The sequence below is a fragment of the Notechis scutatus genome, chromosome 1 (assembly GCF_049901735.1).
Source record: "Notechis scutatus isolate UNSWTSFEM ecotype Mainland chromosome 1, rNotScu1.2, whole genome shotgun sequence".
Lineage (NCBI taxonomy): Eukaryota > Metazoa > Chordata > Lepidosauria > Squamata > Elapidae > Notechis > Notechis scutatus.
Window position 1 is genome coordinate 240,823,289 of NC_142009.1, and position 25,052 is coordinate 240,848,340.

Sequence of the window (25,052 nt, forward strand, 5' to 3'; positions counted from 1 at the left end):
GGTACAGTCTGAATATCTACATCTGAATACCACCTAAATGCATTTATAATTGAGCCAGCATCTTGTAGTATATTCAGTAGAATATATTTCACAGGAATACAGAAACATAATGGGGAAATTTCACTTCATTTGGGCTCTTCCTAGAAGCTATCTCATGTTTTCAATAGAATATTTCTGGCAATGCAAAGCAATGAATCTGGCAACTTTTTAACAATATGCATAGTTAACAATTACAATTACAAAGTCCCAACAGACTTAGGAGATATTTTACATGATTTATGAAGTCTCTTCCACCCCATACTTTGGGTAAAGATAGGGGAAAATAATTTCTTTTTAAAGCTTTCTGTCTTGGCAAAGAATTATAATTAAATAGGTAGAGAGGAATTGTGTACAGGGTGGTTCCCCACCACCACCAAATGTTCAAATAAAGTAATTCTGTTTTGTTTATTTATATGTGTGGTTTTAGCTCTAATTTAGTATCGATGTTTCCCATTTAGAATTTTTTAGGTGAAAAAGATAAAATAAATCTGTTATATTTATCTTTTTAAAAAAGTTTCCAGAATGAAAACAGGATAGAGGCATTTGGGTATCTAAATACTCTAAGATGGATTAAAGACAGTGCTTCAAAATAAAGTAAAAATAGCTACTAGGAACCAAAGAACCAAACTAAAATGTTATGGATCCTTGGTAACATTTATGAAACTCTGTATGTTACCTCCAGAGAATCATAGACTCATAGCGGGAAGGGACCTAAGGGCTCATCAGCCCCCTGCAAACTGCACTCCAAGTGCCTCAATAGGTTATTATTGATGATTTCACAGAATAACTCCTGAAACTCCCATCCAGTGGTGGAATTCAAATAATTACAACTGGTTCTCTGCCCTAATGATTTATTCCAACAACCAGTTCACCAAACTGCTCAGAGAGTTAGCAACCAGTTCTCCCAAAGTGGAGCAAACTGGCTGAATCCCATCGCTGCTCCCATCAGTTATCCAGGAGTTCAATGCCATTATTATTTCTCAGGAAATAATATTGAGCTGGGTAAACAATTCCTTATTAAGGACATCTGAAGCAATTTAATTTTGTTATAGTAATGGATGGATGGAAGGAAGGAAGGAAGGAAGGAAGGAAGGAAGGAAGGAAGGAAGGAAGGAAGGAAGGAAGGAAGGAAGGAAGGAAGGAAGGAAGGAAGGAAGGAAGGAAGGAAGGAATAGTGAGTCAAGTCATCACCTCATTTAGACTTTATTAATGACTGTGATCATTTAATGTAAAAATACTAGAGTTTTCTGAATAATTGCACAGTGAAGATCCATGATAATAAATGCCAGTTTAAAGCAGAAATATGTGCCTTTTGAATTATAATGGTTAGAACATTTTACTCTTTATTTACTCTTTTATGATTGGAATAATCTCACTAGATTAAAGAAAATGGAGGTTAAATTGTATAATATTCGCATATGTTGTAATTTCTCTAGTTTTTTCCTCTAATTTTAAATTATACTATGCTGATGATTTAAAGGATTGGGGTTTGTTTTTTAAAAGAATATTTGTTTCTGTTTTGTTAGGTAAAAAAGAAGAAAACCAAAGCAGAAAAGGATAATGGATCACTTTCTCCTGATAAGATTTTACCTGTTCCACAAATCACATTTGACCGTGTGTTGGAAGATAGGAAAACTGATATTTTTCCTATGGATTCCTATGAAAATTCTGGTAAGACTTTCAGTTATTTTATTTGTTTCCTAGAAGTAAAATGACCATCAAATTGGAAAGACTCATATTTCCATGCCTTAAAATAAGGAGTTACAATTTAAACCTGACCAAACCATGTTATTTACATCTGAGTCTTAAAATGTATATTGTAGCTGTAATAATGACTCCAACTCCGTACATCTTAAAGTCGCTAAGATTGAGAAACACTGGTCATAAATAATGTACGAATTCAATGTTATTATGTCATATATCATTTTCAGCATTTTTGTAACTGGTTGCAAATGAATATATTCATTTGCATATGAATATATTTTTCAGTTTTTTCCATTCTAATGCCAATGACTACAATTTTCTGTCTGTCTGATGATATAAAGATATAATTGTGTCTAAGGATATCAGATGGAAAAGTTTTATGGATCTGTGGTTTTAATAATCCCAGCATTAATCTACAAAATAACATATAATTTCTATTTAGGAAGTTGTTTTGGACAAGGGTCCCTATTTTTTTTAAAAAAATGATTTAGCTTGTGAGAGTTGATTAAATTTTTTTAAAATGGTCTCATCACTCAAATATTTGCATGTATTTAGATTCAACAAATTACAATATACATCTGCAATCCATTCCTCTCTGAAAATACATTTATACAATAATAGCTTGATTCTTTTTATTCATTTTAGAACTAAGTATTTTAGAACAAAAAAACTGTAGAAAATACTTTTAAAATTACATATTTATAATGCTGGTGTGCTATATGTATATTTGCATGTGTGTGTGTATGTGTACACACACACATACACATACATATATATGTAATACACACTTGCTTCTTAGATTTGAACATTTGGACATTTTATATCCTTTTTTATTTAAAAACATATTTGACAAGTTCATGCAGATATGTTGCAATTTTTAAAAACAAGAAATAGAAAACAACTATCTGTGAAAACGGCACATTTGAATATGTATCAGGTTATAAGTTCACATCTAGTTCTGGATTTCTGAATAGATTATGCAAGTCAAAACATGTTAAAGCTTTCTTTCATTGCTTTCTGGGCACAACTGATACTAATCTTTAATTGGGATTTATAATATTTAAAAGACAAGATGCTGACTCCAGTTTTTGGACCAAAAATCTCCTTTTCTTCTGACATCTATTCTTTTCCCTCCCCTTCTCCCTGTCTTCTGTTCTCTTGAAACTCTTACAAGTATACAGGAGAAACAGGCATGTTAAAATTTCTTGGTAAGTTAACGAAGCTCTCTTTACCTATAGCATGCTAGATTCTGAATCTTAACATTGCTTGCCATGATTTCCATACTCTCTCGCTACTTATTAACTTAGCATGAAGTATAGGAAGCAAAATTGGCAACATTTGCCATCTTCCTATTATTATAATTCACCTATTAAAAGAGGAAAACAGTTTATTTTTAAGATGACCTGGTAAGTGCCTTTCTCGTTCCTATAATTGTAAGAAGTAGGTAGGTCAGTTCAGTATGTTTATTCAGTGGCTAAGGATTCAGTGCTCTTGCACCAAAAATATTACCTAATGAAGCAAAAGTCACATTTCCCCTTTCCAGTTCCGAAACTCACCAAGGAGACATGGGGGTCTAGATGCAGAGGGAGAATTATCTTCTACAGATTCCATCAATTGATTAAATTTCTTCAGGATAAGAAGAGCCCTGGATGCTATCACTGCCTTTTTTTTTTCTCTTAATTTTTTTATGTTAGAATGTTAATATTTGTAGACCATCCCAATAGCTCCTGTTCTGGATGGTGTACAACAAAGCAACTAAATATATCAGCATGCTACAAACATTAAAAAAAAAACATCACCTCTCAGTCATCCAAGGTCAAAGGTCTGCTTGAACAGAGCCTTATGAAATGCAAGTGGGGGATAGATATGAAAGCTACTGCTGAGGCCTGTGATTGTATATCTCTCTTGATGTCTGGACAGAGAGACAGGGTTGTAGCACTGTTTATTAGAATATGCTGGGCAAGATTCTGTATTTTTATTTGGCACTTGTATAATACACAAATGACACAGTTGATGCATGTGTCTTACTAGCATTGTTTTAATTGAAATGATAATTTTAAAACTTTCTTTCTTGTATTCTTAATTGTGGCTTCGATACTGTAACAGGCTCCCTAGATCACTTTCTCCTTCTCTTGTTTCCCTGTTCTGTCCACTCCCTCTTGTCCTTTTCATCTGTTTATTCAGACCGACAGCATTCCTGGACATCCTTTACTACAGAGCAACCATCTCCCAGTTCTCCAGGTAAACTCAGCTACTCTTTGCTTTCATTCTCTTGAACTGCCTGGTTGAGAACCTGGAGGTTGGCATATTTAGTACAGATCCCCTAGCATGGAAATCATCTTGCACAGTCAAAATTACTCTTTGCACTACATATTTCAACCTAAGTGTTTCTGACAGATTATCTCTGAGAAAGTACATCTCTTAATAGAAAAAAAGATTGCTTACACTCTGCACAGGATCACACTAAAACCCTTATAGGCCCTAAATATTATCACATTGTGATAATAATCTAGTTGGTGAGGGTTATAACAAAATTGCCTGGCCTTATGCATCATTAGTTTTTGGGAAATCGGTCACAGTAAGCAATAAAAGTTTAAGCAAGTGGTTAAGGCACTGGATTAGGAGTTTGTAAGCCCTAGACACAGTGTCTATTAGATGGACATGCCTCAAATTTATAAGATTTTTGAGAAAAAGTGCTATTGTTAAGAACATTTTAAATATATATAACTTGTTCTGTTCCTAAAGTATTGCAAGTTACTGGGCATATCCAATAATATAATACACAAACCCTAGTTTAAGTAGATTTATACTTAATAATTTAAGGTGTTATGCTTTTATTTTTGTCATAAAATTCCACCTGTTAAGCTTGCTAATATCCACAATTGCTGAAGCAGAATACTGTATATCTTTTAAGGTTCATTTTACTTTTTTGCTTTTGTTTAATATATAGAGTTCTTATATCTAAAAGCACTGTTTCTATATTACCAAAGGGGAAAAATAGTTTATAGGGACAGACATTTATAACATAATTCCAGAGCAAAAACCCCTCATGTTCTCCTTTTCTTTGTATGCACCTAGGCAGGGATACCATTTTCTTCTAATTATAAACTTACATTTGATTCTGCCTTTTAATTGTTTTCTCTATATTCCTCGATATTTTACAGCTTTTAAAATGTTTTGTAGCCCTTAGATACAGATAACCTTTACTTGCCTCTTTTTCTTCCACAGTTAAAAGGAACTCTCCATTTTTAGAGCCACATACAGGATCTTTCATTAGAACAAACAGCTTTGCTGATGAACTTGACCTGGAAGGGGAGACTTTGCTGACTCCAATAACTCACATCTCACAGTAAGTCACAGAATCCTGAATACCATTAACCCCTGATCAGAGTGCAAGCTAAAAGAAGATAAACTGTGATTGTTAGAACAAGGTTGTATAGAATTTCCCAGGTAGGTCTAATGGAACAAGCGTGAATTTTATCGTTGCCTATCCAACAAGTTGTGCAAAATATATTTAGGATATTGCTTTTAATGTGAAACTAATGTTTTGATTAGACAAAGCAAAAAAGAACTGTGTTGCTTTTGGATGACATGTAATTAATATTGAACATGCATTCCTGCTGATTTACTAGGACAAACTAGTTAAATGGAATAGACTGAAATTATGTCTTTTCTGACATGTTACATAAGTTTTGTAATATTCAAAATCCTTTGGCCAAGGCTTTTGTCCTTTGTTGAATACAGTTTTATACAGATTTCTTTAACCTGTTGGGAGAGTTAAAAATTGGTATTGATTACAAATCATAATAAATGAATAAGAGGGGAACATATAGAAACTTGCCTTAGGTGTGAACATTGAATGAACTGCTCAACTTTAATGGAAGTCTCTAGGCTGCATTTGGCTAAACTGCCCTCTCTTACAATTTTGGATTGATCCTATTAACATCATAAATATATTCTTAGACTCTGAAAATATTACAATGAATTAATTAATTATCTATCTGAATACAAAAAGAAAAGTGCAGATCTTGCATAGATTACACATTTACAATATAATACACACAGAAGTGGTTACTGATCACAAAATTCTACATAATTAAAGTTTCAGATATCATGAGTAACAATACAGTAGCATGGTTCTAAAGGCCTTGGTCAAGAAAGCTTTTTTATGGTCTGGTCTGAATATTCTTTCATTTAATTCTAATTTGTGTTCTGCTAAACTTCTGAAAACCAGCATTTTAAAATTAACAAGTGGCTTTCTTATACAATATTTTATGGATATATTCTAAAATGTCTCGTGGTATATACAATCCAAGCATCAGCTCAACCTGCACGCACCAGTTCACATGTCAAAGTCAGATCAAATGCAGCTTTGTACAGCTTGATCCATGCTGTATAAAAGGTGCATCACCCTGAATAATATTTTATAGGCCCAGCTGCATACCATTGTAAACTCTTGGTAGAAAGGAAGGCCTTTGCAGCTGGTAAGAATAATGTGCTGTTGAATTTTGGACTGCAGCACTGCATATAAATTAATATGTCCCATGGGCCTTGGAAATGAGCATATATGAAAGAAACTGATTCCATAACCACAAAGGTGTGCACAAGAGCTGCTGTGTGGATTGGAGGCATGCGCTCAGTCAAGAGTATCTGCAAACAGGTTTCACCTGAAAGCGTAAAATTACTTCTCCTTGACAGGCAATATAAATCAACTGACAACAATATTGATTACCTACTGCACCATTAGGAAACTTGCCTGGTATAAGTCAGATTAAGGAATGTGTTTAAAATATCTGTTTCCACTTAGTTTGAAAGGATTGATAAACTTGTGCAGTTCAAACTTGTCAATGGCACTGCAAGTACATCGGGTATCTGAGAAAATAAGGAACAGTAAACTGGCAGCAGCCTTGTGAAAATGTCACGATTTACGAGGCCTCCAGAGTCCCTCTATTTCAAACCCGGTGTATTTATTCAGCATATGGGCAGCATATTTGGAAAGGTGAAAGCAGAAGAATCTATCACATGATTCAATATACGACTACCGGTGCAAATGCGCAACAGTTTGTGAATGTGTTTTCCTGATTTTGGAATGTGGTATCAAGGAGAGGCTTTTGTTTATACTAATAGGTCTGTATTTCATTTCTGACCTCAGCTAGTTGCAACAGTTGTTATCTAGATCTATGAAATTCACTTAACAAAGTTCTGTTATTATATTTTGCCCCCAAAATATTTTTCCAATTCACTATGTTGTATTACAGAGTGCAGGAATCTTCATTTTGTTGTAATGATTCGTTATCAATTAAAAATAAATAAATTTATCTCATGGAAATTTTATATAAACTTCACATAAATTTCATTAATAAGTAAAATAAATATCCATAAGCTTCTTTCCCAACATTTCCGGGTATAAGAGTCACTGGGGTATATAACTGGAAAGTGTTGCTTCTTCTTTGGAGGTAAAAAGAAACGATACAGTACACATGACAGATAGTTAGCCTAGGCTAAGTGGTCTCAGAGCAGCTCAATGACTAAGATTCCAGTAATATCATGTTCAAATCTGATGATTCCAGTAATGTCATGTTCAAATCTGCCTGGCAATTTTTCCCAAGTTTATTTCTCTTACAAAATACAAATTTCTTTTTCTCCATTGCTTTCAGATGCTTGAAAATTCCTTTCAAATGTCTCCTGGTGGAATTTTTGAGCTTCATTAATTGGTGGAAATGATAGAGACAGCTACTGTGGTAGTATTGTGGTTTTTCTATTGTTTAGCTTTTCATAACTCAAAACACACACTTCCCAATTTGAGAAAATAACTTCCTCCCCCTCTCCCTCCCTTTTCTATCCCGCCCATCTCACCTAACGCTTTATGGGAAGTGCTCCACATAAGGTTTCTCCTTGGAATTTAACCAAAGTACGAGAACCAGGAAAACTGCAAGCTGCTAGAAAAATGATTGGAGAGATAGATGGTTGGTATACATATGTTTGCTGCTCTGCAAGTAAACAAAAGGAGTAATGTGATTTTTCCTTTTAAAAGCAAATTCTATTTCAGTAAAATATATGAGAAATAAACATAGGAAAAAATTGCACTGCTAGAATGCTCTTATCTGCTCCATGGTTCCCCTCTCGTACAAAGATTTTAAGGTGCAAGCAAAGGGATATTATCTTAACTCTTCCCCCATGTAGTAAAATCAGAGAAAGCAAAAAAGAGATCCAATATTCTCTGTCAGATAATCCCCCAGATAATTCCACAAAATATGGTTCATTTTCATACTGCAGCTGCTAGAGCCTCCAGTATGGAAAACAAGCAATATAAATAAGAATTAAAAGTCATTATTTTGCCTTGCAAATATTCTTCTAAACATTCCTAAGAAGGAGAATTTTTCTTCAGGTAAACAAGTATGTATGAATTTATTTAAATGGGGAAGAAGAAAAGTAATTTTCCTCAATCATCTACAAATGCCCGAAGTCTAGTTGCATATGTAAATACTATGCTGGAGCTTCAGGAAATACAAGAGAGGGACGCCTATCTTTAGTATTCCTTGCCATTTGCATTTTTTCTGGCTATTTATCTCCTATGGTGGAGTGGTGCGGTGGCCTAGAGGTGGAGCTCTCGCCTCACAATCAGGAGGCTGTGAGTTCGATCCTAGCTAGAGGCAGATATTTCTCTCTCCAAGCCCAATGAGAATATATCTGCTGAACAAAACTCCACATTGGTGACAGGAAGGGCCATTAAACAGTCTGCTAGCTCCATTCAGTTGCTCAGACTCCATCCTGCAAGGGATTAAGGGAACGTTAAAAGAAGATGATGATTATATCTCCTGTAGTCTTCCTTTGTTGACTGTAAGTGAAAATGTGGGCATCTGCCAGGGAACAAATAATAAAATGGGTACAGTGTCATGATATAAAAGCTGCAATTTATGTATTTTCATCTGGTATTCGAACACTGGTACGTGATGGTGGTCATTTTGGAATTAGAAGTCATAGAATAACAGAGTTGGAAAGGGATCTTGGAGGTCATCTAGTCAAACCCCCTTATATCATTTCAGACAAATGGCTGTCCAGTCCATTCTTGAAAGCCACCAGAATTGTTGGGGATTGTTGCTGTGTGACTTGAGTGGAATGTGCCATGGTATACTGCAAGTAGGGAATCATATTTTAATGCTTCCACAAAATAAATCTTATAAATAAATAGTTACGATAGATAGATAAAAGATTATTTAGGTACTCTAAATACTTTAAATACTCTATTTAGGTACTCTTCAGTCATGCTAGGTTTCAGTCTGTGATTAGAGTGGTTTTATTTGCTTTATTTACACAGGGGAATTTTCCAAAGGCTCTCTTCTCATAATTCAGGCTCATAATTCAGAAAATAATTCAGCATTCTAAGACCCAAACTCTTTATACTCTATATAAATGATCTTTGTGATCACCTTATAAGCAACTGCGTCCTCTTCGCGGATGATGTAAAACTATTCAACACCACTGACAATGCTACTGCTCTTCAAAGTGACCTTGATGTCTGAATGGTCAAACAATTGGCAACTCCAAATCTCGACCAACAAATGCTCCATCCTACACATTGGTAAAAAAAATCAGCACACCAAACACAAACTAGGCAGTTATGACCTCATTGATGACCCTCACTCTGTCAAGGACCTAGGAGTACTCATATCAAATGACCTAAGCGCCAGAGCTCACTGTAACAGCATTGCCAAAAAGGCATTAAGAGTTGTAAATCTAATCTTACGAAGCTTCTCCTCTGGAAATATTGAATTGCTAACTAGGGCAAATAAAACCTTTGCTAGACCAATACTCGAATACAGTCCATCTGTCTGGAATCCGCACTGTATATCAGACATTAATACAATTGAGCAAGTCCAGAAGTATTTCACGAGAAGAATACTATACTCCTCTGCTCGCAACAGAACACCCTATATCACCAGGCTTGAAATTTTGGGCTTGGACAATCTTGAATTACACTGCCTACAGTTGGACTTAAGCGTAGTACACAAAACTATCTGCTACAATGTCCTACCAGTCAATGACTACTTCAGCTTCAACCACAACAATACAAGAGCACACAACAGATACAAACTCAATGTTAACAGCTCCAAACTTGATTGCAGAAAGTACGACTTCAGCAACAGAGTGGTCAATGCCTGGAATGCACTATCTGACTCTGTTGTTACATCCTCAAACCCCCACTCCTTTAACCTTAAACTATCCACTATTGATCTCACCCCATTCCTAAGAGGTCTGTAAGGGGCGTGCATAAGTGCACTATCGTGCCTCCCGTCCCTGTCCTATTGTCCCCATTTAATCGCACCTATTTTCTGTATTCTTACTCATGTTTATACTTATACCTATTATTTTGTAAGCGATTGACAAATCAAGTAAATAAAATAATAAATAAAACAGATATTTATTTTTGAAAACAAAAGATGTGAGTTAAACGCCCTTGCTAAAATAATGTTCTTCATATTTTTTCACAGATGTTTTTCGCATGTTTTTCACAGCCCTCTCTCATTATTAGTTATGGAAATGATACATTTTCAGATAATAGGATATATATATGTTATTTTATGTGGAAAATTCATGACTGGTAACCCATTTCTGCAATGTTGCCTCTCCAAAATATGCTTGTGTCCATGACAGTGCCAAGATTTATTTTTATTTATATTTATTTATACTTAATATTTCTAAATTGTCCAAAGAGGGACTATCTTTTTACCTTTTTTTTTTTTTTACCTTTTGCTATTTTTAAATTTTCAAATGAAGCAAATTTGGGGAATAGATTGATTTCCTGTATGGCTTGGGGACTGGTTATCTATGGGAGTGCCTCCTCCTAATGGAATATTTTGTCCAAGATTTGTATGCTAAAAGTTTCCATCCCTGATGAGATGTTGTGGTGCTCCAAAGTGAGAATTTTCTGTTAGGCTTTTCTCTTAAGGCATCAAGATGAATGCAATTCTCTCCCTCTTGATTGGCAGGGGGTGTGCAGTAAAAAATGTTATTGTGGGTGTTTATATTTTCAGCTTGGGTGTATGTTTTTATTAGTCTTATGTAATATGATGATGGGGATACAGTATAGGACTCATAAGTTGCTTAGATTTATTTGAAAGGAGTGATATAGAATACATAATTGTTGCACTTTTCAACATTTATTGGTATTTAAGGATCAGCAGCCTGTCTGTCACATCTGTTATTTTGAGACAGTGCTTGAATTTAAAAAGTACATGGTGCTCAGAGCAAACATTTGTACTTATCTGTGTACTAGGATCCTTGTTTGCACTGACTGGATAGCTCATATTGTAAATGATTCTTGCTTTTATCTTCCTCTCTTATTTCTAAAGGTCTTGTAAAGTCTGAGCAAATACGGCTTATTCACTTTCAAGTGGTCAGATATAATGACTGACCTGCTGTCCCCAGCACTCTGTTTACATTGCAACTAACAACATTGAAATTGTGATTTGAATACAGACAACTTTATCATTCATTGGCCATAAGGATTTGCAAGTATGAAGCAGGCAGGCACCCAGCCAAAGATCACGCAGGAGGAAGTGGCATGCTCTCCCATCATATGTTCAAATGCTTTAAGGGCAGTTTAATTTTATCCTCTTTTTTGTTTAGTTGTATTTTGGCTGCATGATGGTATTTCATCCATCACTTTAGACAATGCTCTTGCAAGGCTAACCACATACTGTATATTAGTTTGATAAAGACACTGCTGTGCCTTTATGTGTCCATTTTAAAATCTGTGATGCAATTGATATGAGGAAAATTGCTTCATTTATGGAAAAGGAAGAAAGGCAGGAGGCTAAAGACCAGGGGTGTCAAACTCACGTCATCAAGGCATTGTCATGTGACATATTGGGACTTTCCTCCCCTTTGCTAAACCTGGCATGGGCGTGGCCAGCGTGTGACACATCTAGCCCTCGGGCTGCAAGTTTGACAGCCCTGCTATAGAAACATATACATAAATATAAAAGGTGGGGAAAGTGTACCCAAAATTGAATAGAGTAAAAGAGGCCTTTAAAAGAGTAGCTGCTGAAATGTGAATGAGGACATCCTCATAAATAGAAACCCAAAATATGATTCACATTAGGAACTATAGTTGAAACTTTATCATACAATTGTTGTTTTAATCATTTAGTTGCGTCCGACTCTTGGTGACTTTATAGGCAAGTATTCTCCGTGCTGCACTGTCATTAAGTTCAGCTTATTAATTTATTCTAGAATCAATACTGAAACTGATATTGTTCTATCAGTGCCCCAAATATCAAATGTTTATAAATGTTATTTTCTGAATTCACAAAGCACCTTTAAAAAGTTAAAGAATTATGTTTCCTTGTTATATATTTGATGAACGCATCACGTAATACTTTGTAATAACGTTTAAATGCAGATGTTCCACTTCCTTTAAGTAGTAAACACACTGCTTCTTTCCCAATGTAATTTCACATTATGCTTTATGTTTTCTAAATAGCAGTATATTTTTATTGGTGGTAATTAAAGTAGTATCCAGGTGCTTTCTTATTCAGAAGTGCTGGGCTCATCTAATCAAAATGTAAAAAGCCGCTGTCTTTGTTCTTTGTTCTGAAATATTAGCTTATTTTGGAAGTCACAAAAAGTTTTGGAGGAGAGATAAGAAGAGGCACGATGTTTCGTATTTATTTATATTGCTGTAGTCAGTGGATTTGGCTTTACTGTTATGAGAGAAATGGCTTTTGGCTGTGATGTACATAGCATTTGGCTTAGAGTACTACATTTATTATGTTAACAAGTGAGAACTACATGCAGTGTTATGCAAGTTGACTTCTGCTAACTCAACAGGACTTTGCTTGCTGCCCTATGACTTTTTCCTCACTCACCCTGTGAATATTCTCCAAAACACATGGAACGTATCTGAGCTATGGATTTTGTTCCTCTGACAGTTGATCAGCACTAGTAACCAATTGGTAATTTGCTCAAGAATATCATTTTGTTTAAATGTAAGCTCAGATTTAAAGTTAGAATTCAAAAGAAATGTTTAAGATGTTTTGGGCATGTTTCTCCAGGGGTGTTTTTCCAAAAGTGCATCCATACAGAGAGAGACAAGAAGTGGGAGAACTGGATTCAGACATTGTCACAATTTTAACCACAGCTTGTTGACCCAACCAGGATAGATTGTATTTACACATCAGGCTAAATCCAAGCCAAACAAGCCACGTTGTGTCTTAGCAATGGGGTGTATGCAACTTCTGATAGTTTAACAGGCATACAGCCTATTGAGAAACATGCTCCCAAGGCAGACCAAATCACAGTGTTCTATGATTTATGAAACCAAATACATATAGTAAAGTACTAATCTTTTTGGCCCCTTACATTGTAGGAGGCTAATGGGTCTCCTTGCTTCAATCTTAGCATGCTGTAAAAATCCAGACTCCATATGATAACTAAGAAAACAATTTTAGTTGTACACGATCTGCCCAATTTCCAAAGTCACTTGACTGCACATGATCTAACTGGTTTTAAAGGAGTTTATCGTAGTCTTTTATATAATAGTATAAAATTTAAAGGTCAGGGGAGACTTCAGATGTCCAGGTTTGTTAAGGTTGGACTGCTGTAGTCCATGCATTTTTTGTGGAGTCGAGTTTGCATATCCAGGTCAGGCAATTTACGGAGTGTTTCTTAGAATGACTTTTTCATTTGGAATTCCTCCCTGAACTGACAGGAATGAGCCAATCATTACAAAGAGCCGTTGCTTCCTTGCCCATAAGTAGCTAGGCAGGCCTTAATTGCAGTGCAACAAGAAGAGTCAGTGAAGGGTAACAAAGCTTTGGTGATTTAGCCATTATTTGGAAACCATCTGTTTTTCATTTTAGAAACCTCAACCACTCTTTCCCATATCAAAATTAATCAACTGCTTATTGAAGAGCAGTTTTCCATAACATCTGCTGCAATGTTTTATTAAAATAATTATTCTTCTGGTCACACTTGCTAGGTGGATTGAAGGCCTGATGTTATTTTTGATATACGTTGTGTGGACATTTAGAAAGAAATACTTGTTTTCCTTTATTGAAACAGTTGTGTGAAAACTTTATACATATTGATAACCACAACCACAATTGAGCCCAAAATTTCTGTTTTTCAGTGAGACATTGATTAAGTGAGTTTTGCCCCATTTTATTACCTTTCTTGCCACAATTGTTAAGTAAATCACTACACTTGATAAGTTAGTAATTTGATTGTTAAGTGGATTTTGCTTCCCCACTGAGTTTGCTTGTCAGAAGGTTGCAAAAGGTGATCACGTGACCTTTGGGACACAGCAAAGTTCACAAATATGAACCAGTTGCCAAGCATTTGAATTTTGATCACGTGATCATGGGGATGTTGCAAAGATAGTAACTGTGAAAAACAGCCGTAAGTCACTTTTTTCAGTGCCGTTGTAACTTTGACTCCAAATGTACTGTTGTAAGTCAAGGACTACCTGTAGTAAAAGAATGTGTGTGTGTATCCTGTGGTTAAGGTATCAGGCTAAAACCTGGGAGACTGTGAGTTCTATTGCTGGCTTGGGCACGGGTGATTTTTAGCCAGTTACTCACACTCTGCCCTGGAAAGCAGGCAATGGCAAATAACTTTGAAAAACTTTGCCAAGAAAACTGTAAGGACCTGTCCAGGCAGTCTCCAAAAATTGAATCACAACTGAATGGAAAAATACATATAATAAATATTTTTTTGCTTTTTGGGATCATATTATACATAATGGATCAAATTTTAGGATCATATTATACATAATAAAGTAACCAACAATCCAGAAAAATATTACAGACCAGAATTTGGTAGGCTAGCAATAAAGTCATTAGAAAAGATATTCATATGTCATGCTGTGTCTATACCTACCTATTTCAGAATCATGTTGGCAATGGGTTTGTGCATGTGTGTGTGAGAGAGAGAGAGAAAAAGAAAGAAAGAAAGAAAGAAAGAAAGAAAGAAAGAAAGAAAGAAAGAAAGAAAGAAAGAAAGAAAGAGGGAGGGGGGAAGAAAGTATGTAGGTGGAGTTGGAGTTTAAAGAGCAGGATAGAAAATACATTGATGTTTGGAGAATACTCCTGAAATTACCACGATAGGAAAAAAAAGAGGAGGAGGAAATGTATCATTAAAAAAACCCCAAACTTCCAAAAACTGAAATTATGACCAGTTCTAATGAGAAGTTCTAATGCTGAGAAAAAAGAGAATAAAAGAGAAGAGGTGGATGGATCAATTACAGTGGCAAGATGATTCTGAGATCTGAAGGATCAGATCAAATGGACTATGATTTTTCTGTTCTGTGAAAGTAAATTTTCCTGTTTAAATCAATCATTCAGAGAATAGAGATGCTTTTGGTTCCCCTGATGTTTAATTTTTTTTCTTCAATTTTTTTCTCTAAAAATTAAAAACCTCTTTAAAAATAGTACCTGTTTGTTTTGTTTTTTTCTATTTAGGTATATTTTTTTATATTGTACATTGTACAAAAATGGCTTCCTCCACCACAACAACTAGTGAAAGTTAATTTCTAGATTAAATTATTTATCTCAGAATAATTTCTCATTTAATTTTTACTCTTATACAAAATCTTTTAAAATCATTATAAATAGAGTTAAAAACAAACAAAAAACCCTGGTTGTGAAGCATGTTTTAAATTCCAGCTAGAATAGAAATGTATTTATTTTAACACAAGGGGGCAGTGATGTCATATAAGAATATTGACTAGAATATAATTAAGTAGTCTGCATCAGATAGGTAGAATGAGGAGGACAATGAGATAATAATTTGACATTCATAAATCTGAATGCAAAGGATTCAGATTCAGGTCAAAAGTCAGAATTAAGTTTGGCTGCTGATAAAGAGGATTTGTTCACTTTGAATTAGATACCCAGTTACACAAAGAAATCATCACTAGTCTAATCCATTAGCGATCAACAGCATTGTACATTTTATTGATCATAAAATATTAATTTCATAAATTATAAAGAATACAACAATTCTAAAACTGTTGTATAAGCCACAAGTGCAATATGGATGAAGATACAATAATATTCCAGTTTTAAAAAGGTTTGATAAATTTCCATGAATTTCTGTCAGCAACTACAGCTTTAACTTACATTTTTACATCCATGATCAAAAAGTTTGCTTTATGCATTTGCATTTTATTTTAATTAAACTTATTTTTTATTGTTTACTTGATGGTTATTTAATATTGTATCAGTTGATCTTTTTATGTATATGATGATGCAGTCTATATATTTTGAAAGAGGATAGTGTATATGTTTCTATATAGAGGTTTTGATTGTTAGAGGAATGTAATTCAAATTATATGCCCTAAAGCTGAATTTTAACTGGCATTTAATTTAGGAATATATCAGTGTGTGGAAACACTGCTTTGCAAACTATTTAATATATATTATTTAGACAGACTTGCCTCCTGTATCTCCTTTAGTGTTTTAGATTAGATAGGATTACACCTCAGGGGCACCTGTATTTCTGGTCAAGTTATGGGGTTGCTGTATGCACATTTGCTATTACAGTTGATTACAGAACTCAAGTGATTCAGATGGGTTTATACATGTGTGTTGTGTGGACCACATTTCACATGATGAAAACAAGAAACTCCTAATCCTTTTATGGACCCAACTGAAAGGAATAGTGCTAACATTTAAAGTAGTCTTCTCCAAATTGGTGTAAGGATTTTGAAATGTGAGAATTCCCAGAATTCTCAGTCATGAGTGGTTGGTATTCTGGGACTGCCTTATAGCAATAGCTCTTAGACTTATATACCACTTGATAGTGTTTAACAGCCCTCTCTAAGAGGTTAACAGAGTCAACATATTGACACACACATCCCTCAACAATCTGGGTCCTCATTTTCCCACCCTCTGAAAGATGGAAGACTAAGTCAACCTCGGTCAGAATCGAAGGAATCAAATTCTTGGCAATGAGCAGAGTTACCTTGCAATACTGCATTCTAACCACTGTGCCACCATGGTTCTTATCCTCTAAGAATTTCTCAGGAGGGTTTTCATTAAGTATTCCTAATTGCTATTGGGTAAGTTGTTTTTAGGAAAGGGATACCTTCCTTTTGAAAAACAGGCAGAGGGAAAACATTTACTCTTCTGGCTTATGCTTGATTTAAATTGCTCCACAACTGTGCACAGGCATCAATGCATACCTGCACTGCAAAGGGGTTGATGGGTAAGTGTAGGTGGCAGGTGATTACAGACAGGCCTATGCGCACACCTCCCAAATCTCCGCTACACATTATGTGAAGATGGCGTGTCTTGCATGCTGATAGGTTGATCTGACTTCCTGTTGGGAGGTGGGTGGAAGGCAAGGCACATTCGAATGACAAAATGGAGTAGCTGGAAGAGACGCTTGCTGACAAAGTGAGGAGATACGAACATATGTACGATGCAATGGATAAATATTAGAAAAACCAAAAGATAACAGCCGATTCATGGAGGGAAATTGGAAGGACTTTGGAGGAAGAACCAGACAGATGCAAAGAAAACTGGAAGCAACTGCAAGACAAGTTTGTCAGGCTAAAAAATAAAATGAAAACAAAGAGCAAGACCCTGGGCCCAGAGGACATATAATTTCAGCTTGTTTTGCCACTTGTTTTCACAAAAAAATTGTCTTCCTCAATGAGTTCCATTTCCTGCAATCTTCTACGTCTCTGTACTTTGTTGTTTTAACGGTCCCTAGCCAGAATGTTAATATTCGCAGAAGTATAAATGCAACAGCTATGCAACTGCCTCTGAATGACAGACATACATGTTCTCTGACATACAGTGACGCAGAAGTCTAACCCTAGCCTAACTCTGCCAATTGTTTCCTGCTCAGATCTTCCTATTTGCATTGTAAATTTTCCATGGGATTCTAAGAGGTACCTTCACTATTTTTTTAAAGAATCTGCTTAAAACATCTTTGCTGTTTTAAGCAAAACTTTTGAATGATAATTGCTTGCTGATTCTTAGTTTCATTGTTTCAATGTTTAGATTTCACTTGATCTACCAAGAGTGGCTTTTTTTGATAGCAATATCAATAACACTTAGACTTATATACCAGTTGATAGTACTTTACATCATTTTCTAAGCAGTTTACAGTGTTAGCATATTGTTAGCATCTGGGTCCTCATTTTACTGACCTCAGAAAAATGGAAGGCAGAGTCAAGCTTGAGCTGGTTAGGATTGAACTCCTGGCACTGGGCAGAGTTAGTGTCATGCCCTTGTTAGAGTTGGACTCTGAGGGAGAGAAGGAACAGCCAACAGGGAGTGGAGGTATGGCTCTGAGGTTGTAGAGGAGACTGGGGAAGGGCAGAGGCCGGCTGGGCAGTCAGTGGAAGAACCAGGTCCATCGCCTCTTCTTCCTAGGACATGCAGGGAGGAACGGAGAAGGAAACAACTTGGCTTACGAGAGAGGAAGCAGCCATGATCCCCTCATTGGTTGCAGCTGGGGAGAATAGTATATAAGAGAGACGGTTAAAATACAGCATTGCCAGAAGCAAAGCATGTTTTATTTTGGGCTGAAGTTATCTTGGTTGATGTCCTTCCAACAGACTGTGCCTTGTTATCTCCTTGAAGTTGGTATTTACTTATCCTGGTCCATTGTGGAATTTCCTTCATTGTAGTTTGTTTCGGGTTTTTTATTTCATCTCTATCTGCTCATTAAGTTTGGGCTGTATTGCTTTCTTTTAAAGACTATTGTTGAATAAGTTTTATCTCCAACTGAGAATTATTGAACAGTGGGGCCAAGTTGGAGCATTAAAGGACATTTATTTACGTTTTGGATTCCGGGTCATCACAGTTAGCCTGAAAATGCTACATTCTTAACCACTGTGCCATTACGGCAGTCTTGATGATATCTAGACAACGTGATCACTCAATTGATGCATGAGGGGACTGGGGAAGAGGCGGCAACAACAACAATAGCAGCACCAGGAATAAAATCTCTTTTCTCAAGATCTATGATCCTCACATTATGTACTGTTATCCACTCTTATTTTGTGCAGTTAGCAATTCTCCATCTTGTTCTTTATTTTTTTCTTATCCATGTCTTTGTTGGCTCTGTTTGTGGTTTGAATTTTATTGTGTTTTATTATTTTTGTTATATTGGGAGCTGCCCAGAGCCATTCTGGAGTTGGGTGGTGCTTAAATTGAATGAATTAAATCTTAGAAAGCCTTTTCTAGTTCAGAAAAGTTGTTGCTGTCTGCACAGAGAGGAGGAAAAAGAGGAGGCTATTTATAAAGATCTATAACCCAGCCTTTTCTAGGCAAATTACACGGGGTGGAGAATGTTTCCTCATGGTTCTGAGCAGGTTGAAAACCTACCACCATTTAACAAAAGCAGGTCATGTTTTTATGATAACATCAAAGAATAAAGGAAGAAAGGTTGAGATTTTGGATTCATGTTTTCCTTATGCTACTTTCTCAGGATAATTAATACAGTTTTAGTAATAATTAATAATATTAATGTGCATGTTGCCAACTCTTGAGGAATTCTGGGCCATCTCAGTTTTATTTGCAACTGAGAACAAAACAGCTTCATTTTTAAAATAGTCCAGTCTGCTGACAATATTGGGCTTTGCAAAGAAAAGGCTGTGCTCTACAGTAGAATAATGTTTTATCCTTTCTTTGCATTTGGTTCAAAATGCAAAGCTCTTACTAGGTCGCAACCTGTTAACTCAACCTTTTTGCCATCTATATGAGTGCAAGGCTTAATTCAAGGCCATTGTTGCAACTTTTGAAACTCTAAATCAACACAGCTGGCTGGAGAATTCTGGAAGTTCACAGTCCACAAGTCTTTCAGTTGCCAAGGTTGGGCAGCTTTGCTCTAAATATTGAGTGGTTGCTATATTTCAAAAAGCTTTGTCTTCTTTATGAGAGTGTGCATATACTACATTCTATTTCAGGGAATTTTCTTTTGTACTTATATTAGCTAAAAATTGTCAAGTTAGATAGTAACCGTTTCTTCAGTTTTTGAAGACGACAAACTCATTTTGTGCTATATATTATGCCATATTCTTGTTCAAAATCTTTCTGCTATTATTCCCTTGTTCTAAATATTTACAACTAAGAATATCAGTTTTATTAAGAGAATTACTTCTAAGCATTAGGATTTTTTTTCCAGAACTCCAGAATGTTCCATGTCCATGTGTTGCTTACACACAGAGATATGCAAATGCTAGACACATGCTCATTTATAATCTTCATTGGACAATGTGTTTGTTCTCATTGACAGTTGAATAAGAAAAGACATTTTGAAAAATGTGTTCCTGTCAACTCCATCGTTGCGCCTTCCTCTGCATCTGTATTGAACAGAATCCCCATTGGACTATAGTTTCTTGGAAGGAGATGGATAACTGATTAGATCCACATCTGAAGCATTGTCTCACATTTCAAGCATTGTTGTCTAATAAGATAACATTTGTTTCAAAGACTACTAGGAAGTGAAACTGGGGAACAAAGGGCATTAATGTTTTTATTTTATGCTATAAAAAGTAACTTCCCTTTTTAGTGTGAGAATATATAATGTTTAAGAAGAGTGCTTGGAGAATGCCCATTCATCACATGACAGATATTACATTTACACCGTAGCAAGCACTGCTGCAAATCACTGCTGTCAAACTCCCAGCCTATGAGCCGGGTGCATCACACATTGGCCCTTCCCCACCCGGTTTAACGAAGGGGGGGGGAGTGCTGATACGTCATGTGACACCACCGTGACTATGTGAGTTTGACATCCCTGCTGTAGCTGATGAAATACTGGCTGTTGGTGGTATGAATTGCATTACTGCAGAAATGCATCAAATGTCTCATAAAGTGTAAGGTTTATTTTTAAAAAAAAACTCTAGAAAAATTGCTTATAACTTGAGATCGATTCCTGGTGATGACATAGACATTCATACAGTTTTCTTGATAGCAAATGAAGACTTGGTATATCCGATTATTTTTCTTCTGGGATTTTTTTTTAAACTTTTCAGATATAGGCCTGTGTCTCCCATGTAAATATGAGCCTGGTTTGACTTTGATTAGCTGCTGAGTCCAAACAAGGTCAACCAGCTGCTGCCAGCTGCTCAGATAGTGTAAATTATCTCTGGCCTTTGGGCAATCATGGTATATGTGCACCTGCAGGCTCCTTTCTTCTTTTCAATTTATAAAATAGATGTTAATTGTAGAAATGGTGTCAGCTAGCATTCATATTTACATTGCTATATGCCATGAAATAATTTAGTATGTTATGTACATTATACTTTAGATTTGAAAGGAAAGCTTAAGATGAAAAACAGCTATGCGTGTAACTTGGCTTAGTGTGCAGCTGGTTTCTCTGGCAGTAGCTTTCAGTTTTTATGTGAAGGCTGAAGAGGCCATGTTTATATGTAACTTGATAATTAATTGTGCTACCCTTTCAGTATACCACTAAGTAGTAGTACTTAGTGGCAATAGTACTACTAAGTACTAATAGTACTACTTAGTAGTACTACTAAGTGGCAAGTATCGGGTTTATTTGAATGACTGATATGGAGTGAACAATATGAAAGCAACATTTTTTTTAGTAGTTTGTGACAACTTTTTTTAAATACATGGAATGCATGTATGTACAGGTAGACCTTGACTTAAGGCTGATCACTTAGTGGCTGTTTGCAGTTATGACAGACACCCCCCCCCCCCCAAAAAGCTACTTCCAACCTGGATTTGAAGCTCTGATGCCAGGCCCCCTCCATGGTTGCATGATTACATTTTGGGAGCTCAGCAACTAGCGTCCATTTGCAATTGTTTGTGGTACCCGCAGTCACATGACATGACCGTGATTTATGACATTTTTGCCAGAAATTGGTCTTTACTTCCGGTTTCCGTCAAAAATCACCCCATAGCAAATAATAGGTTTGCTTAACAGCCACGGGTTCACTTAACAACTGTTGCAAAAAAGATTATACAAATCAGGTCTGGTCAGATATTAACTCCCTTTCTGACTGTCACAACCTTCAATCAAAATTGTGGGCTCAGTTATGGTTATAAGTTGAGCACTACCTTTGTATGAAAACTATAATTACTTTTTATTATTTACTTAATGGTTGCTATTTTCTAATAGCAATCATTAGGTAAATGTTTAGTAAGTAAATGTTCATTTAGTAAATGATTATACCAAACATTAGGTAAATGTTTATGTACCTCTGATACAGAAACATTCCTGAAAGTGTAATAAAAAACAAGAAAATTCACTATGGTGTATTTACTCAGAACTAATTGTGCAATAATACTAGAATATTGATAGATTTATCCTACATAGATGGACTCATATCTGTATGGATAGGTCTTAAAACTTTAAAAGGGAAACCTTGGCCACCATCATCCTCAAAATTCCATGCAACCTTAGCAGAAAAAAAACTACCTTTACAAGTCTGGAAGTGTGAAACTCGCTGAGAAGGTACTTGACCACAAGTCCACTTACTCATAGAATAACATTATACAAATACCAACAGTATTCATATATTTAAGAGATTTAGTTTTAGTTTACTTTATTGAGCTAAATGACAGGAGGAGGAATTCTCTTTAAGTCCACAAGTCTTAAAGCTGTCAAGTTTGAAGACCTCTGCACTATACAGTAGAATTCAATAGAGTTACTGACCTGGGATAGAAGCTGTTTTTCAGCCTATTTGTCCTTGTTTTTATTATCCTGTACTGTCTGCCAGATGGTAATAGTTCAAAAAAAGGGTGCCCAGGATGAGATGGATCAAAGTAGTTGTTTGACAACTTGCTTCAAATTCTTGAGATGGAGTAATTTTGTCTAGCTGAACATCTGATGAATTCCAAGCACAGGATAGGATTTGAAAAATGGAAAGCACTTTTCAAGGTTATTAACACAAATGGGTTATGATTTAGAGAAGATTCCATGTGTCCAGATCTAAAACAAGACCTGAGAGTGGTAATCTGATCTTACTAATAGATCTTCAAAAAGCTGGATAAATATCTAAAAAATAGTGATCATGCCATTTCATAATTTTTTTTTTACTTTATTTGTATGCTGCCTATTCTTTCAAAATTTTGGGTAGAAACAATAAAAAAGAAGTCAAAAAAGTTAAAAACAATATACAAACCCACAGAGGGCATTATGTTACTTGGCTGGATATTGTAGGGTTGTGAGCATTTGTTGTTGTTCAGTGGATTCTTGAAGATTTTATGGTTGGAATGGATACTTCTCCACAATTATATCCAGTTTGTTTTAATCATTTAGTCCTTTATTAACATTATATTTGTATAGTATACCTGGTGTGTGTTATGGTCCTTTGACCCCAGTAGACCTGACTCCTGGTGACTATATGGACAAGTTCATGCCGTTTCCTTGGCAACATTTGCAAGTGACTGATCCAAAGACACTCAGCCGGTTTAATGCTTAAGAGGGACTAGAACTCGGGTTTCCCAATACTTATTTTTTCATCTTTAACCACTACGCTATTTTTTCTCAGCATATTTAAGGCGATACAGAACCAATTGTTTTGGGATCATTTTGGCATCACAGTGATCCAGCCATTCCAGGCCTGAAATGAACTTGTGTAGTCCAAATAAAATCTCTAGAACCTAATTTTAGTTCAAACAATTAACTTTCGGGGGTGGGGGGAATCTAAATGCTGACAGGAATGGGAAGATTCACGTGGCCTCTTTAAGAGGAATAAAACACTCCAGAGTGTTCCAGAAAGTTCTAATCCCAGAAGAGTATCCTTGTACATACCTAGTATAATTTCTCATTGCTGTCATGTTATGGAAGTGCAAGTGAAAAAAAAGTATAGCTATGTTAAACTCACAGATAATAAATGTCTAGGGAATAAAGAGCCTTAATACTGGCAGGTTTTAATGATATTCTTGCCAAACATTTGTATTTTTTGTTACAGTATTATAGCCTAAAAATAGTTTCCTTAGGAAAGACTGAAAAACAAAACAATAAATGCCTCCTTTATCTTGGAAATATATTCCCAAATCATATTCTGGCTTACTTCAATAAACAGCATTAGCAAATGATTTTTTTAAGGTGGTTTAAACTTAAACTACTGAATTGGGATCAAAATCCACAGAGGGAAAAATGCAAATACAGCTAGAATCTGAATCCCACATGTTCTATTTTAATCATTTGAAGTATACTCTCTACTTATGGATTTAGGCTTGACTTAGAGTTCTTTGATGTTACCTAAATGGCCTACATCTGGATGGAAAGCAATTTCCCCTCCAGTGTCCCTTTTCCATATACAGATTTTTTGGAAAAAGCATATGAAGAGAATGTTAAAACCAGGAAAGCAGGTGGGTGGGAGGGAGAGAAGGAAGGCCAAGCAAATGTGCCAATGAGGCTTCAGAGCAAGATTCAGAATCCATGCACTGACTCAGTAATCTACTATATTTAGCGAACCATTATGCCTTTGACATAGTTCACCACAAAATTCTCCAACATACATTGCACTGAAATAAACGGAAATATAGTATGTGGTGTGTAATATATAGTAGTATTACCACATCTTTGTGCCGCTTTGTGTTTTAGGGAGGTTTATGCAGAGGAAACCCTTAAATAACTTTTCCCAAACTGCTATTCTGCTAATCTGTTGGCACAAGAATCCCCAGTCTCCATGGGTGAAGGTAATGCTAGAAGTAAGAGATGAATCTGGGATCACAACAGGTTGCTGGATTGTACAAATACCATGTGTTCACTATTTCTCTTCCAGTACATTTGCTAAACTCTGTTTCTAAGCTGATTTATACTTCATCATTGCTGATGTGCTTTTGGCAGTTTAAGACACCTTTGGTCATAATAATTAAACCTGATTTGGTTCTGCCACTAATCTTTGCCTTTCCATTTTCAGAATTAGTATTTTAAGAACAAGAATCAAACCTTCTATTGCCTCTTTTGTGTATGTGTATGTGTGTGTGTGTGTGTGTGTATGTATGCATGCATATGTAATGTACTGTATATATAGAGAGCTTGATACATGAAAGTACAAATTAATCTTGTTAAATTAATTTTACCTAGTTTCACTTAATAGATTATACTACACAATCTTTAAATACACAGCTGTTTTCAGAAGGAGAATTTTTGGCCTTTTCTTTTTCTTTCAACTGTTCTGGGATTTTTGAGATCCACATATTAAGTGCAGAAAGGCAGTCTGTATATCTGGAACTAAAGTGAACTTCAACCCAATTTACAGTCCAATTCACTAATTTCCTAGAGTTACATAAACTTCCCATTGCAGATGTCCACACTCAATGTACAGTCATTAGGAGCTATATACTATGGTGGTTTGACATTTGAAA

The 25,052-nt window shown here is 35.6% G+C and overlaps 1 protein-coding gene across 1 annotated transcript in view; it reads left to right on the forward strand.

Moving 5' to 3' along the window:
- Positions 1–25,052, forward strand: part of KCNQ1 (potassium voltage-gated channel subfamily Q member 1) — a 377,953-nt gene that overhangs the window by 119,670 nt on the left and 233,231 nt on the right. The window contains exons 10-12 of the mRNA XM_026668287.2: positions 1,566–1,710; positions 3,928–3,984; positions 4,972–5,092. Coding sequence (XP_026524072.2) covers positions 1,566–1,710; positions 3,928–3,984; positions 4,972–5,092 — 323 coding nt within the window. The remainder of the gene's footprint in view (positions 1–1,565; positions 1,711–3,927; positions 3,985–4,971; positions 5,093–25,052) is intronic.